Source organism: Melospiza melodia, chromosome 6 (assembly GCF_035770615.1).
Source record: "Melospiza melodia melodia isolate bMelMel2 chromosome 6, bMelMel2.pri, whole genome shotgun sequence".
Classification (NCBI taxonomy): domain Eukaryota; kingdom Metazoa; phylum Chordata; class Aves; order Passeriformes; family Passerellidae; genus Melospiza; species Melospiza melodia.
In genome coordinates, this window is record NC_086199.1 from 2936464 (window position 1) to 2949921 (window position 13458).

At 45.3% G+C, this 13458-nt stretch overlaps 1 protein-coding gene across 2 annotated transcripts in view; it reads right to left on the reverse strand.

Annotated features, from left to right (window-relative positions):
• Positions 1-12983, reverse strand: part of DDHD1 (DDHD domain containing 1) — a 68892-nt gene extending 55909 nt beyond the window's left edge. For both annotated transcript variants that reach the window (XM_063159646.1, XM_063159645.1), the window contains exon 1: positions 12305-12983. In XM_063159646.1, the coding sequence (XP_063015716.1) occupies positions 12305-12983 (679 nt within the window). The remainder of the gene's footprint in view (positions 1-12304) is intronic.
• Positions 12984-13458: the final 475 nt, after the last annotated feature.

The window sequence follows — 13458 nt, forward strand, 5'->3', positions numbered from 1 at the left end:
CACCAGTGCACACTGGGAGTGTACATGTATGTACGTATGTATATGTGTGTGTGTGCATATATATATATATATATATATATATATACATATACACATACACATGTACACTCCCAGTGTGCACTGGAGGTCACTGATCCCATTTATATATTTATATATTTTAATATATTTATATAGTATATAATATTTATATATATTTTATATATGTTTTCTATATATTTATATATATTTATATATTCTTATATATATTTATATATACTTATATGTATACAAATTGATATTTTATAAATATATATTTTTATATTTATATACATATACACACATATATATTAATATACACACACATATACCTTTATATATATATAATATATATACATATACATACACACACACACATATATATATATATACACACACACGTACATGTACACTCCCAGTGTGCACTGGAGGTCACTGGTCCCATTTATATATTTATATATATTTATATATATTTATATATATTTATATATATTTATATATATTTATATATATTTATATATATTTATATATATTTATATATATTTATATATATTTATATATATTTATATATATTTATATATATTTATATATATTTATATATATTTATATATATTTATATATTTTTATATTTTTATATTTTTTTATATATTTTTATATATTTTATATATTTATATAGTACATAATATTTATATATATTTTATATATGTTCTATATTTATTTTTATATATTTATATATACTTATATATACTTATATGCATACAAATTGATATTTTATAAATATATATTTTATATATTTATATACATATATATTAATATACACACATATATACCTTTATATATATAATATATATACATATATATATATGTATATATGTATGTATATGTTTGTATAGACTGACTCAGCCAAAACCAAACATCCTGTGTATGCTACACTGACCACAAAGATTTAGCTCCATAAAGCAAATAAGAACTCAACCACAAAAAAAGGCTTAAAAAAAAAAGGAGATAAAGGGGAAAAAAAAAAAAGGATTCACTGTTCCAAGATCTGCTCTGACCTGGAACAGGGTAGAAAAAAGCTGGCAAAGGAAATTAATCCTTGAAAATATGAGGAAAACCAAAGTTCTGAGTAGCTGTAAAATGCACATGTCATGCAGAAAATTCAATATTTCATGAAAATTTAGATGAATTTGGGAGTCTACACCCATCAATGCAGGGTGAAAGATGAATATTTATTTTTCATGAACTGAAAGTTAACTACACCAGGCTCTTTCCTTAACCTCTGCTGTATTCCCAGACATTTTACACCTGTCAGAAATTCCCATTTTTCAGAGCACACAGACCCAGCCAGGCTGCCCTGCCAAACAAAGCTGTGTCTGTAGGAAGAAATGAAATGTGAGGGGACATAAAGGCTCCCATTGTGGCTGCAGCAGTGACAGGGCTATGTCAGATGTTAATCCTCACTGGGAAAATCTGTGAGCAATTCCTTAATTCTTGACTAAGCAGCCTGATGAGGCTCCATTCACTGAATCCACAGGCAGAAATATGTTTTCTTTAAATAATAATCATATGAATACTATTTTGCACTCCAAACTAAGTGAATACAAGACACCTCTTTTTCAGTTTTGAAGGGCTTCAAGCTTTTCACATGGGAATTTCCACCTACAGATTGCTAAAATTCTAACCATCAAGTATTAAAGTAAATATTTTCAGGCTCTTTTTGCCTGAGAGGAACTTTCCCAGAGTGGTTCCTTATAAGAACAGTCCAGAGCACTCAACAGCAGCTCTCAAACAGAACCTGAGCCCTTCCCAGAAAGGCTCAGCCAGGAAAAACTGTTTGAAATGAGAAAAATTTTCACATGAAATCTCTGCAGAACACTTGAGTTTGGGAATAAATATGATATTAGACTTTGGAAAGGGTGTTAATACGCAAATATAAATTATTTTTAGATCCAAAGACAATTAAGGAGGTTTGAAAAACAGAGTGGGGTAGTTCTGTCGTTCTGTTTTCCAGCTCTGTGGGATTTTGGGGGGGAACAAGGAATTGCCTTTTTTTCTTTTTCCTATTTCTTTAAGCAGTTGCACACTCTCAGAGCAGCCAAACCAGCCTGAACCACAAACTGTTTTTATTTCCCATCACAAGCTGAGAGGGGGGCAGGTTTGAACCCTGAGCTACAGGAAAAACCTCAAGAGAAAAGCACCTGGAAGGGCAGGAGGAGGAGGAGGAAGGCAGAAAATTACATTTCCTGCCATCAGCAGCACAAGCTTGGCCCTCAGAAACCTGAACACAAGAGCCCTGCAGAGCTGAGAGCATCAAATCTGGGATCACAGAACCACATTTTGGGGCAGGCTGGGAGAGTTGGGAATGTTCATCTGGAGAGGAGAAGGCTCCAGGCAGAGCTCAGAGCCCCTGGCAGGGCCTGAAGGGGCTCCAGGAGAGCTGCAGAGGGACTGGGGACAAGGGATGGAGGGACAGGAGCCAGGGAATGGCTTCAAACTAAAAAAAGGGGAGATCAGAAGGGAACATTAGGGGGAAATGAGGGTGGGGAGGCTGCCCCTGGATCCCTGGCAGTGCCCAAAGCCAGGTTGGACACTGGGGCTTGGAGCAGCCTGGGACAGTGGGAGGTGTCCCTGCCATGGCAGGGGGTGGCACTGGATGGGATTTAAGGTCCCTTCCAACCCCAAACCATCCCAAGACTCCCCTGAAAACCTCCAATTCTGTGACAACTTGCAGAGAGACTGAACTAGAAACAAGTTTCAACACGTTTCAAAATAATGGCCTTGCAAAAAACCAGATATTTTAGAGAATTACAACTGTGAAAGATGCATTGTACTAGGACCACATGGGATAAAAACACAGGTGATTGTTGTTAGAAGTAATAATGTGTAGCAAAGGTTAATAGGCTGAAAAACACTGATAAGGTATTGTAACCAAGAAATAAGTGAGCTTCTGATAAAACAGCATTGAGTTTTACATCTCTTGTGTCTCACTCTTCATCAAGACTGATAATGGAATAAAATCTTTTACAACACCTCTCGGTTACCCCATCTCTGTAAAAGCTGAGAAAACCAACAACAACCAGAGTTCTAAAGGTCCCCAAAAGCAAATGAGACTTCAGTTAATGAAGGCAGGGAAGTGCATCCGTGGTAATTCCATGCAATACTCTGGATGGCACGGGGAAATCATTTCACACACAAAAAAAGGGATTTTTCAGAGCAATCTGTGACTCTGGGAAAGAGGCTCCTAACCACAGCTCCTCTGTTTAATACTGCACAGGGCTGTCACTGAAAAACTCCCAGGTTTAGTCCAGAAGATTTGATGCAAACTTACAACAGTAAAGAGCATTAAAAAGTGATGAACCAGAATTGCCATCTCAGCACCCAATTTCACAATTCTTCAGCCCTCATCCACCTTCAATAAATTAATTCATGCCTTGCACCATCAGATATTTCAGAAAACTTAAACTAAATTCTTTCACTTACTTTTGTTTTATGGAAGAGTTAAAGACACTGGAATTACATCATGTTGTACTTTAATTTGTTTTTTGTCAATACAGAATTCCAAGTCTATAACATGAAGAGTTATTTATCCTTATCCCTACAATCTCAATCCCTAGGAAAGGATTTGCCTTGATTTCTTTACTGCCTTAAGTCTTACACCATATAATCTGCAGCTGGCAGTGCTTCAGACTGAAAGATATCAGCATATTTGACTGGTTATACACTTCCATGGTTTATTTATAAAAGAATTTCTAAATAAATCTGAATGGTGGAGATTTAAAGTAGATGAAAACCACTTAATTTTAATTAGTCACACGTATTTTACCACTTCTGGAGGAAATCAGTTTAAGAGATTTACTCTGCAACAAAGGATTTATTTATTTTTGGACAAATGGGTCTTTTTTTCCCCCTGAAAATCCAAAGAATAAAAGAATACAAGTGCTGTAATTAATGGTGTGATAAGAACATGAGTGATTTGCATTATGATAATCACAAAAATCCTCTGAATAACGAGAATTATGTTAAAATAAAAACTGTAGGCAACATAAAAACTACAGCATGTGTGTGTAGTGTATGTGTATACCCAGCTACTCCTCACATCTAATAGAAATTGGAATAAAAACCTGGCTAATCCATCGCAATAAAGTCATAACTGAGCAGAATTTGCCTTAATTTCCCTTCTAAAATAAAAATTCCATCACTCATTTCCTGCCGCCACGTCGCTGGACAGGGCACAGCCTTAAATTTCAATTTTGCACAGCTCAAAGGAGCCTTTTCCAGGACCTGCCTGGATTCAAAGTGAGATAACTCAGAGATAGGAACTCACTGCTGGCCCAGCCCAGGCACTCCTGGCACTCTGCAGCCATCAGCCCCAAGACACTTATGATGATCTGCCCACAAATGAGCTCTAAAAGGTTAATAGAATATTCAGAGGCTCAGAAATTTAAATTAAAGCTGGTGCTTTGCTCAAATTGACAACTCCCAGCTCTCCAAGCCCAAAACCAAGAAGTGAGGCAAGAAACACAAGCTTATAAAACACCACCAGGCTGAGATGTTTTTCAGTGTAGTAATTTCAGATTCCTGATTTTTTGGTGCTGTAACATTTCCTTAAATTTGATTTCCTTTCTTCCTGCAGTTGCAAACAATTTGCAGCATGTGAGAATAAAATCTGCACAAGCTGAAGGCAACTTTGGGGCTGCAAATGTGGCATCTAAAACTGAAAGTTTTATATTAACTTTTCAGTTATAGTTAAAAGTTAACTTTTCTTTTATAAAACTAAAAGTTTTATATTTAGTTAAATAATGAAGGGCTCATACATTTACCAAGGACCTGGCCTGAAACACTTCTCTGGGCAACCTGTAGCAGTGCCTAAATAAATAAATAAATTATTAAATACACAAAAATATACTCCAGAATAATATCAAGGGTGCTGCTGGAGAATTTTTAAAAATTTGTTATCCATTCCTATTATATCAAGCCTAAAATCATGTTCTGGGTATATTTCATCAAGAATTTCAGGGATAGGACAAGGAGATAAGAGTTCAAACAGAAAGAACTGGAATTCAGGTTGGATATGTACAAGAAATTCTTGTCTGTGAGGATGGTGATGTTGTAATAAAACAGCCTCAAACTAAAATTGCATTATTTTGTGTTTGCTACCTAATGTAACACACTTAAAACTTTAAAAAAAAGAAGTCTAACATCGCACACCTTTCTAGCTCTCCCTCGCTTTATGTCACAACACAGCAGGTGACTGACTCCTGAATAAACAGAACCATTTGTTTGATGCCAGCCTGGTGACCTCCCTTTGTCCAACCACAGCCTGGTGTGACCTGTCCTGCTCTGCCAGAAGGGAAAATCCTGCAGAGGAGTTCAAGGGCGAAGCCTCAGGAAGCTTCAGAGGGACACAGAGCCCGAGCTGAACAGAGATTTCACTCCCTGAGCAGTGAAAATCATCATTTTGCTGGTTCATCCAGCAGCTCCCAGTTGCTCCATTGAAGCAATTTGTAAATTCCAGGTGCAAGTTACATTTGAGTTTCAGTCCCACTGGCACAGGTGGGATTTTCCTTCCAGAGCAGCCCAACCTGTGAGGCTCAGTGTTGGCTCCACTGCTGGATCCCAGAGGCAGCAATAGATGTTTCTTCTCTGCTGCAAACATGGAATTGCCTCTGATTTACCAAGACTGCCTCAAGTATTCCAGCAACAGCCTAAAAGTGTTTTTCCCTGAACTGTTTTTGATCATTTCACACTATGAATCCAGCAACGAGGAATGAGAGGCTGCTCTGTGGGGCTGGTTCCAGTCAAACACAGAAGGAACTCCACAAAAAGTGATAAATGTGCTCCAAGTCATCAACTGCAAATCATCCCAAAACACAGAATCACAAAATGTTTGGGTTGGGAGGGAAATTCAAAATAATTTTGTTCCACCTCCTGCCATGGCAGGGACACCTTCCCCCATCCCAGGCTGCTCCAAGCCCTGTCCAGCCTGGCTTTGGACATTTCCAGGGATCCAGGGGCAGCCACAGCTGCTCTGGCAATTCCATCCCAGCCAGGAATTCCCAGTTCCCAATCTCCCACCCATCCCTGCCCTCTGGCACTGGGAGCCATTCCCTGGCTCCTGTCCCTCCATCCCTTGTCCCCAGTCCCTCTGCAGCTCTCCTGGAGCCCCTTCAGGCCCTGCCAGGGGCTCTGAGCTCTCCCTGGATTTTCTCCTCTCCAGGGGAGCATTCCCAGCTCTCTCCTAGCCTGGTTCCAGGACATAATTTTATCAGGAAGGATTTTCCTGCTTTAAGGTAACAGTTTAATTACCATATCCACAATTGTTCTTTCCACAGACCTGATCCTGACGGTCCAAGCCAAAATCCCAAAGCTCACTTTACAGGCCATATTAAGCAGGAAGAACGCATCAAAAAATAAAAAAAAAAAAACAACCTTAGACTATCAAAACATGAAATGGGCTGCAGTTTTAAAGTTAGAATTTTATTTTTATTGAATTCTTATCCATTAAAGCAGTTCACTAAATTTCAACCCCAGCACTCTGAAGCACTTCCACCAGTGGCATTTGCTGCTGGAACCACTGAGTTTGTCCTTTATCAGCTCTTTACCCCCCAGGGACACCTGCATTTTTTTAAAAAACACAAAAGAACAATTCCTGAGCCACATGACCAACCATGAGCACCTCCCAAAAGTGAGAGTGTGCTCCCAGCCCATCCCAAAATGTCACAGGGCTTTTGCACAATGCCACCCTCACACTCTGAGCGTGCTCTCCTGAAAACCCTGCTGTGCTCCCCAGCTCTGCCAGCGCACACAAACACTTGGAACAAGAGGTTCCTGGAAAATCGTCCAAAATAAAGAGCAAGATTGTTTCAGTGCACACCTCAGACCTGCCACTAATGAACAAGATGACAGCAAAGGTTATTGTGCCCTTGGATGGCTTCAACTCCTTCCTTCTCCACCACAGGGATTATTTTTCTGTTTCCTCCTGAACTCCCTTCCTTCCTCCATCTTCTCCAAGCCAACTCCAGAATTCCCTACGCCTTCATCCCCATATTTAAATTTTCCTTCATTTACAACCTCCGTAGGGGTTCCCCTAGCAGAAAACCAGCAGGATTTTCACAGAAACCCAGAATGGTTTTGTTTGGGAGGGACCTTGAAGACCCCCCAGCCATGGCAGGGACACCTTCCACTGTCCCAGGTTGTTCCAAACCCACGCAGCCTGGCCTGGGACACTGCCAGGGGCAGCCACAGCTTCTCTGGGCAACACTTTTAGTTTCTTTCATTGTAAATTTCACTGTAAATTTCACCACTTGAACCTCGTGTTTATGTGTTCACTAACCCTGCTATTTACAAAATCTGTGGAGTTTCTGCTCCCCAGCCCCTCACACAGATCCCATCACAGCAGTGACCTTTTCTCAAACCACTCCCTCACCCTCACTGTTTTCAACCTTTCAACCGCTCCTGCTTCTTATTTTAATTTCTTGTTCCTGCTTCTTATTTTAATTTCTTGCTCTTTTGCAGATAATTTTTTCCATCTAGGCCTTCTCCTCACTAACTGGCACAGCTCTCACACATCCCTGTGCTCCTCCAAGAGCTCTGGACAGGGTGTATGGTTTGGTTGGTGCTTTAAGTGTTGTTTTTCCCTAAAAGAGCATCACACACACAAAAATTCACCTGTCACCGGTCCTTAATTCAACTCTGTCACCTCCAAATTCAATCCCACCCCATTCCTTTGATCTCAGCTCTGTCCAACCCAAGTTCAGGCCTGAATGAACTCAGAGCAGAACTCCTCATCCTTCTCATGCCACAAACATTTCCTGCTGCCACAGTTACAGCAGTAAGCACAATTTGTAATCCAAATATTCCCTACACCTCTGCCTTCATCCTTGTGGACCAAATCCAGCAGGAAAAGTGCTGGCCCACATCAAAGGACAAGCAAAACTTCCCAAGCCATGTCCTTCCTCAGCTACTCTGCTGTAGCTGAGCCATCCACTGGAGAATTATTTTGGTCCTATTTAAAGGAGAAAGACAGATTAATTTTGATGAAATATGGTTAAATGAAATATAAAAGCTGGGCTCAGGGAAGAAACTTGCTCTCAGAGACACTTCCAAGTGCTGCCACCTCAACCTGGGCCTAGTGAAAGCATCTCAAAACTCTCAAGCTCTCTCTGCTGAGAGGCCACAAAAAAACCCCCTGAAAATACACAAAAACAAATGTGATTTAATACATGGGACACTGCAAATCTGGAAGTTATTTCATCTAGGTGTGTTAGGTGACAGATCCCAGAGTGGTTTGGGTTGGAAAGAACCTTAAATCCCATCCCTGCCATGGCAGGGACACCATCCACTGGCCCAGGGTGCCCCAAACCCTGTCCAGGAACACTTCCAGGCCTTTTGGTCAGGAAGGAATTGGCCAAAAATTAAGCTACAAGATGTTTTTTAAATGATGGCACAGTAAAAACAGACACAAAAAAGAACCCAGAAAGATTTTGAGTAGTGAAAGCAACGTTTCACCTTTACAAAGTGAACTGTCACTGTTTTATTTGCCAAAGGATTACACACCTAGAGATAAAAAAAAAGCCATAAAATTTCATTCAGGACTTCAGCCTTCAATCAAAAGGTCCTTTATAGAAAGAAAATTGTTGTCAACCAAGTTCAAAGACTGTCCAACACACTAAAACCAACATTTAAGTGTGCTGTAAAATGACAAAAAACACTGCTAAAACCAGACTAAACCAAATGAAAGTCACAAACAATGATAAACTCTTGATTTCATTCCCTTAATTTTCATCTTGATCAAGAAGGCAGCTAAAATTGTTTTTTAAAGTAGCCCATTTCCAGTCTGAGCAGAAAGATCTTGATTTTAAGACCCAGTAGTCCATTCTGTATTCACAGGTATTTCCAGATTAAAGCCAGTAAATTATCTGTTATTTCTATACATCTTCACTCAGGGATGGTTCTACTAAACAAATTTGGTTTTAAATACAAAAATTGGCTTTTTACTTAATAGACTTTAGCTACTGTTAGGTAGAAAAATAATATACATTACAAAAACAAACAAAAAAATTTCAACTTTACCAAGCCTTTGTCTTGAAGTGGAATAATTTAAATAAATACACGCAACTTTACAATGTACCCATGAAGAAAAGCCTGGAAAAAGCAAATACCTGACAGGACAAGGGTTGCATGGGACAAACCCACAAGCCAGAAAACAGAATCCAAAAATTCACAGACCATGGATTTAACAGGCTCACACAGGACTTTGAAAACTCCACTGACAAACTCCAGAGCAACATGGTTGTAAAGCAGCCCTCTTCAACTGGGAGGGCTGAAAAGGGCTGGGTAATTTAAGATTTAAACAGAAGACCCTTGTATAAAATATCACTCTTGTCATCTCCCCAGAAAACAATAAACAGCCCTGCTCCAAATGACTGACTTATGTGAAAGCCTACATTAATAATTTTCATCCTCTTGAACCATTTTTGCTGGTTCTACAGCACTAATTAAATAAATCCCAGAGGTCACAAGGTAAGGATGAAATTCTCAGTAATTAATCTGCTCAAATTGTAACTCAGGCTGATATTCCTGATGTTACCAACGGATCCTGCAGCCAGCTTAAAATGCAGATATGAAAATAAATATTCCAGCACCTGCCAAGCTATAACCAACACTTGCCTGGCACTGTGATGCCCCAGGAATTGCCAGCTGAGGAACCAAGTGCTCAGCGTGGTGGCTGTGTGAGAGTCCAGCACATGCAGGAAAAAGGGCAGAAAAACAAAGAGAAAAGCTTTTGACCTTTGCTCTGAGCTGAACCATGAATCAGCAAAACCAGCCAGAAGTTTCTGTACTCTCCAACAAGCACCTCAGCACATTTTAAGGCAGTTGTACTCATCATACCTCATGCCTGTGTGGTCAGAGAGGAGAATTCTCCTGCCTTGCTCACAGCTGGTTTGGCACATCCACCCTTTGGATCCAGAATTACACACATGCTACCAAAGGGGAATAATATGGGAATTATGGCTCCAACCAAGGCCTTCAAAGGCACAGATAAGACTGAATCCTGGGATCTGACCTTGCTGTTTTCTCAGATCTGCATGCAGCAGTCAGGAAGAATGGGAGAAAGGCACTCACAGGGAAGAGAGGCAAGGAAATGTGCAGTGAGGAAGTTAAAGCAGAAGGCAGCAGAAGCCCCTTGAAAGACCAAAAATTGATCTCAGCCTTGCTAAAGGACTGGACCTGCTAATAAGAAAAGACTTGAGCACTGCCCTTAATCAGCTTTCTGAGGGCTAGAAATCATCCCTGTCATCAGTCTGCTCGGGCCCAGCAGTTTATTCCTCCCTGCCTCTGGTGCTAACCTCTGGGAATCTCTCCTTCCCAGCACCAGGAATCGTCTCTGCACAGCCCATGCTGTCACCTGAAACATCTGCTCCTCGGGCTTAATGAGACTGAATCAGCTTCCAAAATGGACAAGGCACGGTGTCAAGAAATTAAACCTTTAAGCTGCTGACGAGTGCAGCCTCTTGCTCCCATTACCAGGAGCAATCCTGCCTCACCTGACAGCTCTGCTCACTCCTTCCCCTCTCTCCCCAGGCACAGTTTCAGCAGATTCCTCCTCCTCCTCCCCTGGCTGTCCTGCATCTTCTCTCCCCAGGAACCATGTGGAGCTGCAGCCAGAGCCAACAGCAAGGGCCTTCAGCGTGGTGACAGGGAGAAGCAGCTCCAGTTTCTGCTCGAGAGGCTGTGCCCAGGCTCCTCTAGCTCAGAATTTGTGTGGGCTGAGACCTCTGCTCGCTGTCTGTCTGCTGGGGTGATGATTTGAAAGACAAACTGTCCCACAAGTGAACTGTATTGTCATTTATGGAGCTCCCCCCCTGTAGAGAGGCTGATAAATTAAGAGGGAAAACAACAGAAAGCCCTGGTTTTCATCCCTGAAACAGCTCTGCTGTTCCCCTGAGACCCTCACCTGAGTCTCAAGACGAGAGAAACCTCCCTGCCCCTCTGCCAAGCCCATGCCAGGACATGCTCAGCTCCTCTGCAGCTCACTCTGCTCCACCACATCCCCCCTGTCCTTGAGGGAATGCAGCTGGAAAGCAAATCCTCAGCACCAGCAGGTGAGCACAGCTTGTCAGCCTCAGGAAAGCAGGGGTTCACTTGTCCAGCAAGACCCTTGAGCCCTTCCCACCAGGGGAAAAGTGCAGGGAAATGGGGTCTCTGCCCCTCTTTCATTTCTGCTCCACAAGGACACACAAATGCAAGGGGAAGGGTGGCACAGGGGGTGCATTCCCACCTCATTTTGAAGCTGAGGAGGTGAAACATATTTCCCTTTATTGGAAGAGTAGGAATTAAGGATTTTGTGTGTATGAGATGCCTGTTGCAATTCCTCCAAGAGGAAAGAAGAAAAATCCCACTTCATGCCTCCTCCCAGAGGGCAGGCGAGGAGAAATTAAATATAAAGCACAAGATCATCTTTTCCCTAGTGGAGAGGACAAGGGTCACAGTGGGACAACCCTTGCTTCCATCATTCCACACTGAAGATGAGGATCAAAGACACATCTGTGGGGAGGAGGGAGTGGACAAACATCTGATGTTTCCACTCTGCTCCTTCTGAAGGAAAGGTGTGCAGGCAGGGAACTGGGAGAGTGCTGAAGGCAAATACCCACCCTCACTCACCCTCTGCTTGGGAAAAGCAGAGCATGAGAAGGTTCTCTGCCACTTTCTCTCCCACTTTCTTCCACACATGCCAAGAACCGAGCAGATGCCCAGACCTCCCTTTTCCAAGTCTCTGGTGCCAGGTGCATGCCCCAGATCGTGTCCTCCACACATGTTTGTGTGCTGAGGGGGAGCTGACAAGGGGAAGATGCTCAGTCCCTGTGCTGCTGGAATGGCTGATGTGCTCAGAACACCCTGACTGGGGGTACCGCTCATCCTCGGGCAGGGGGATGGCCCAGAGTCCCCTCTCTCAGGGATGCCCGAGTCTTTTCCCTCACAAGTGTCCCTGAGCCTCGGAAAGGGAATTCCCACTCCCTCCTCGCTCAGGGACCTGCTGGAGATGCGCACCGCGAGTTCTCTCTCCCTGTATGATTTATCCTAAATCCCCTATACAGGAACACACCGGCAGTAAGAGTGACCGGGGCACCAAAGGCCACCCGGTGTCTCACCCGGTGTGTCACCCGGTGTCCCCGCGGCGGGGTCACCCAGCGCAGGCTCCGCGCTCACGGGGGATGCCCAGACACCCTCCCGGGCACCACGGGGCACCACGACCACCCTCCCTCCGCCTCGGCACGGCGGCACTCACGGTTCCAATAGACGGGGTAGCTCTCGGCGCTGGCCACGTCCACCTCGTAGAGCCCGCTCCTCACGCACACCGGCTCCACGGCCGCCGGCTCCCCGCCGCCGCCGCTGCCGCCCAGGGCGCGGAAGGCCAGCTCGATGCGCAGCGAGTCGTAGCCGATGAAGGGCTTCCAGGTCTTGCGGTCCTCGCGGTAGAACCAGCGCACCTCCTCGGCGCCCAGCTCCCGCACCACCTCATAGCGGGGCCGGCCGCCGCCCGGCCGCCGCCTCTCGGGCAGCGCGCTGGCCGCCAGCGAGAAGCCGCTGCCGCCGCTGTCGCTGCTGCCCAGCCCCGCGCCCTCGCCCTCGCTGCCCTCGCCGCCCGTGCCCGTCGAGTACCGCAGCGACGCGCCGGACTCGGCCGAGTCGAAGTCTCCGGCGGCGGCCTCGTCGCTGAGGCTGCGCTCCCGCGGCGGCGCCGCCGGCTCGGGGTCGCCCTCGGAGGAGGAGGTGGAGAGCGCGGCGTGGAGCGGCGGCTGCGGGCGGCGGGGCGGGCGGGCGCGGGCAGCCGCCTCCTCCTCCTCCTCCGCCGCTTCCTCTTCCTCGCCGCGGCTCGGCCGCTCGTAGCCGCCGCTGCCGAAGCCGCCGGCTTGGCCGGGCAGGTGCCGAGCGCCCTGCGGCGAGCCGGGCTCGGGGTAATCCATGCCGCAGCGCGCCCTGCCCGGCGGGGCCGCCTGGCCTGGCCTCGCCCCGCCCGCCCCCGCTCCCGCCCCTGCTCCCGCTCCCGCCCCGCTCCTCCCCGCTCCGCTCCCGCTCCGCGCCCCGGCCCGGCCGCGCTGCCGCAGCCGCCGCCGGCTCCGAGCGGGCGGGGGCGGCGCTGCCTCTCGTCACGCGCGGCGCGACGCGGGCGGGGGCGGAGCGGCGGCGGGGCGGGCACGGAACGGAACGGAACGGGGACACCGAGGGGACAGCGGGAGCTGGGGACACTGTGCGGGACACTGAGAGCGTGGGGTGAGGTGTGGGACACTGAGAGTGACACGGACAGCGAGGGACACTGTGCGGGACACTGAGAGTGTGGGACACGGTGTGGGACACTGAGAGTGACACGGACAGCGAGGGACACTGTGCGGGACACTGAGAGTGTGGGACACGGTGTGGGACACTGAGAGTGACACGGAC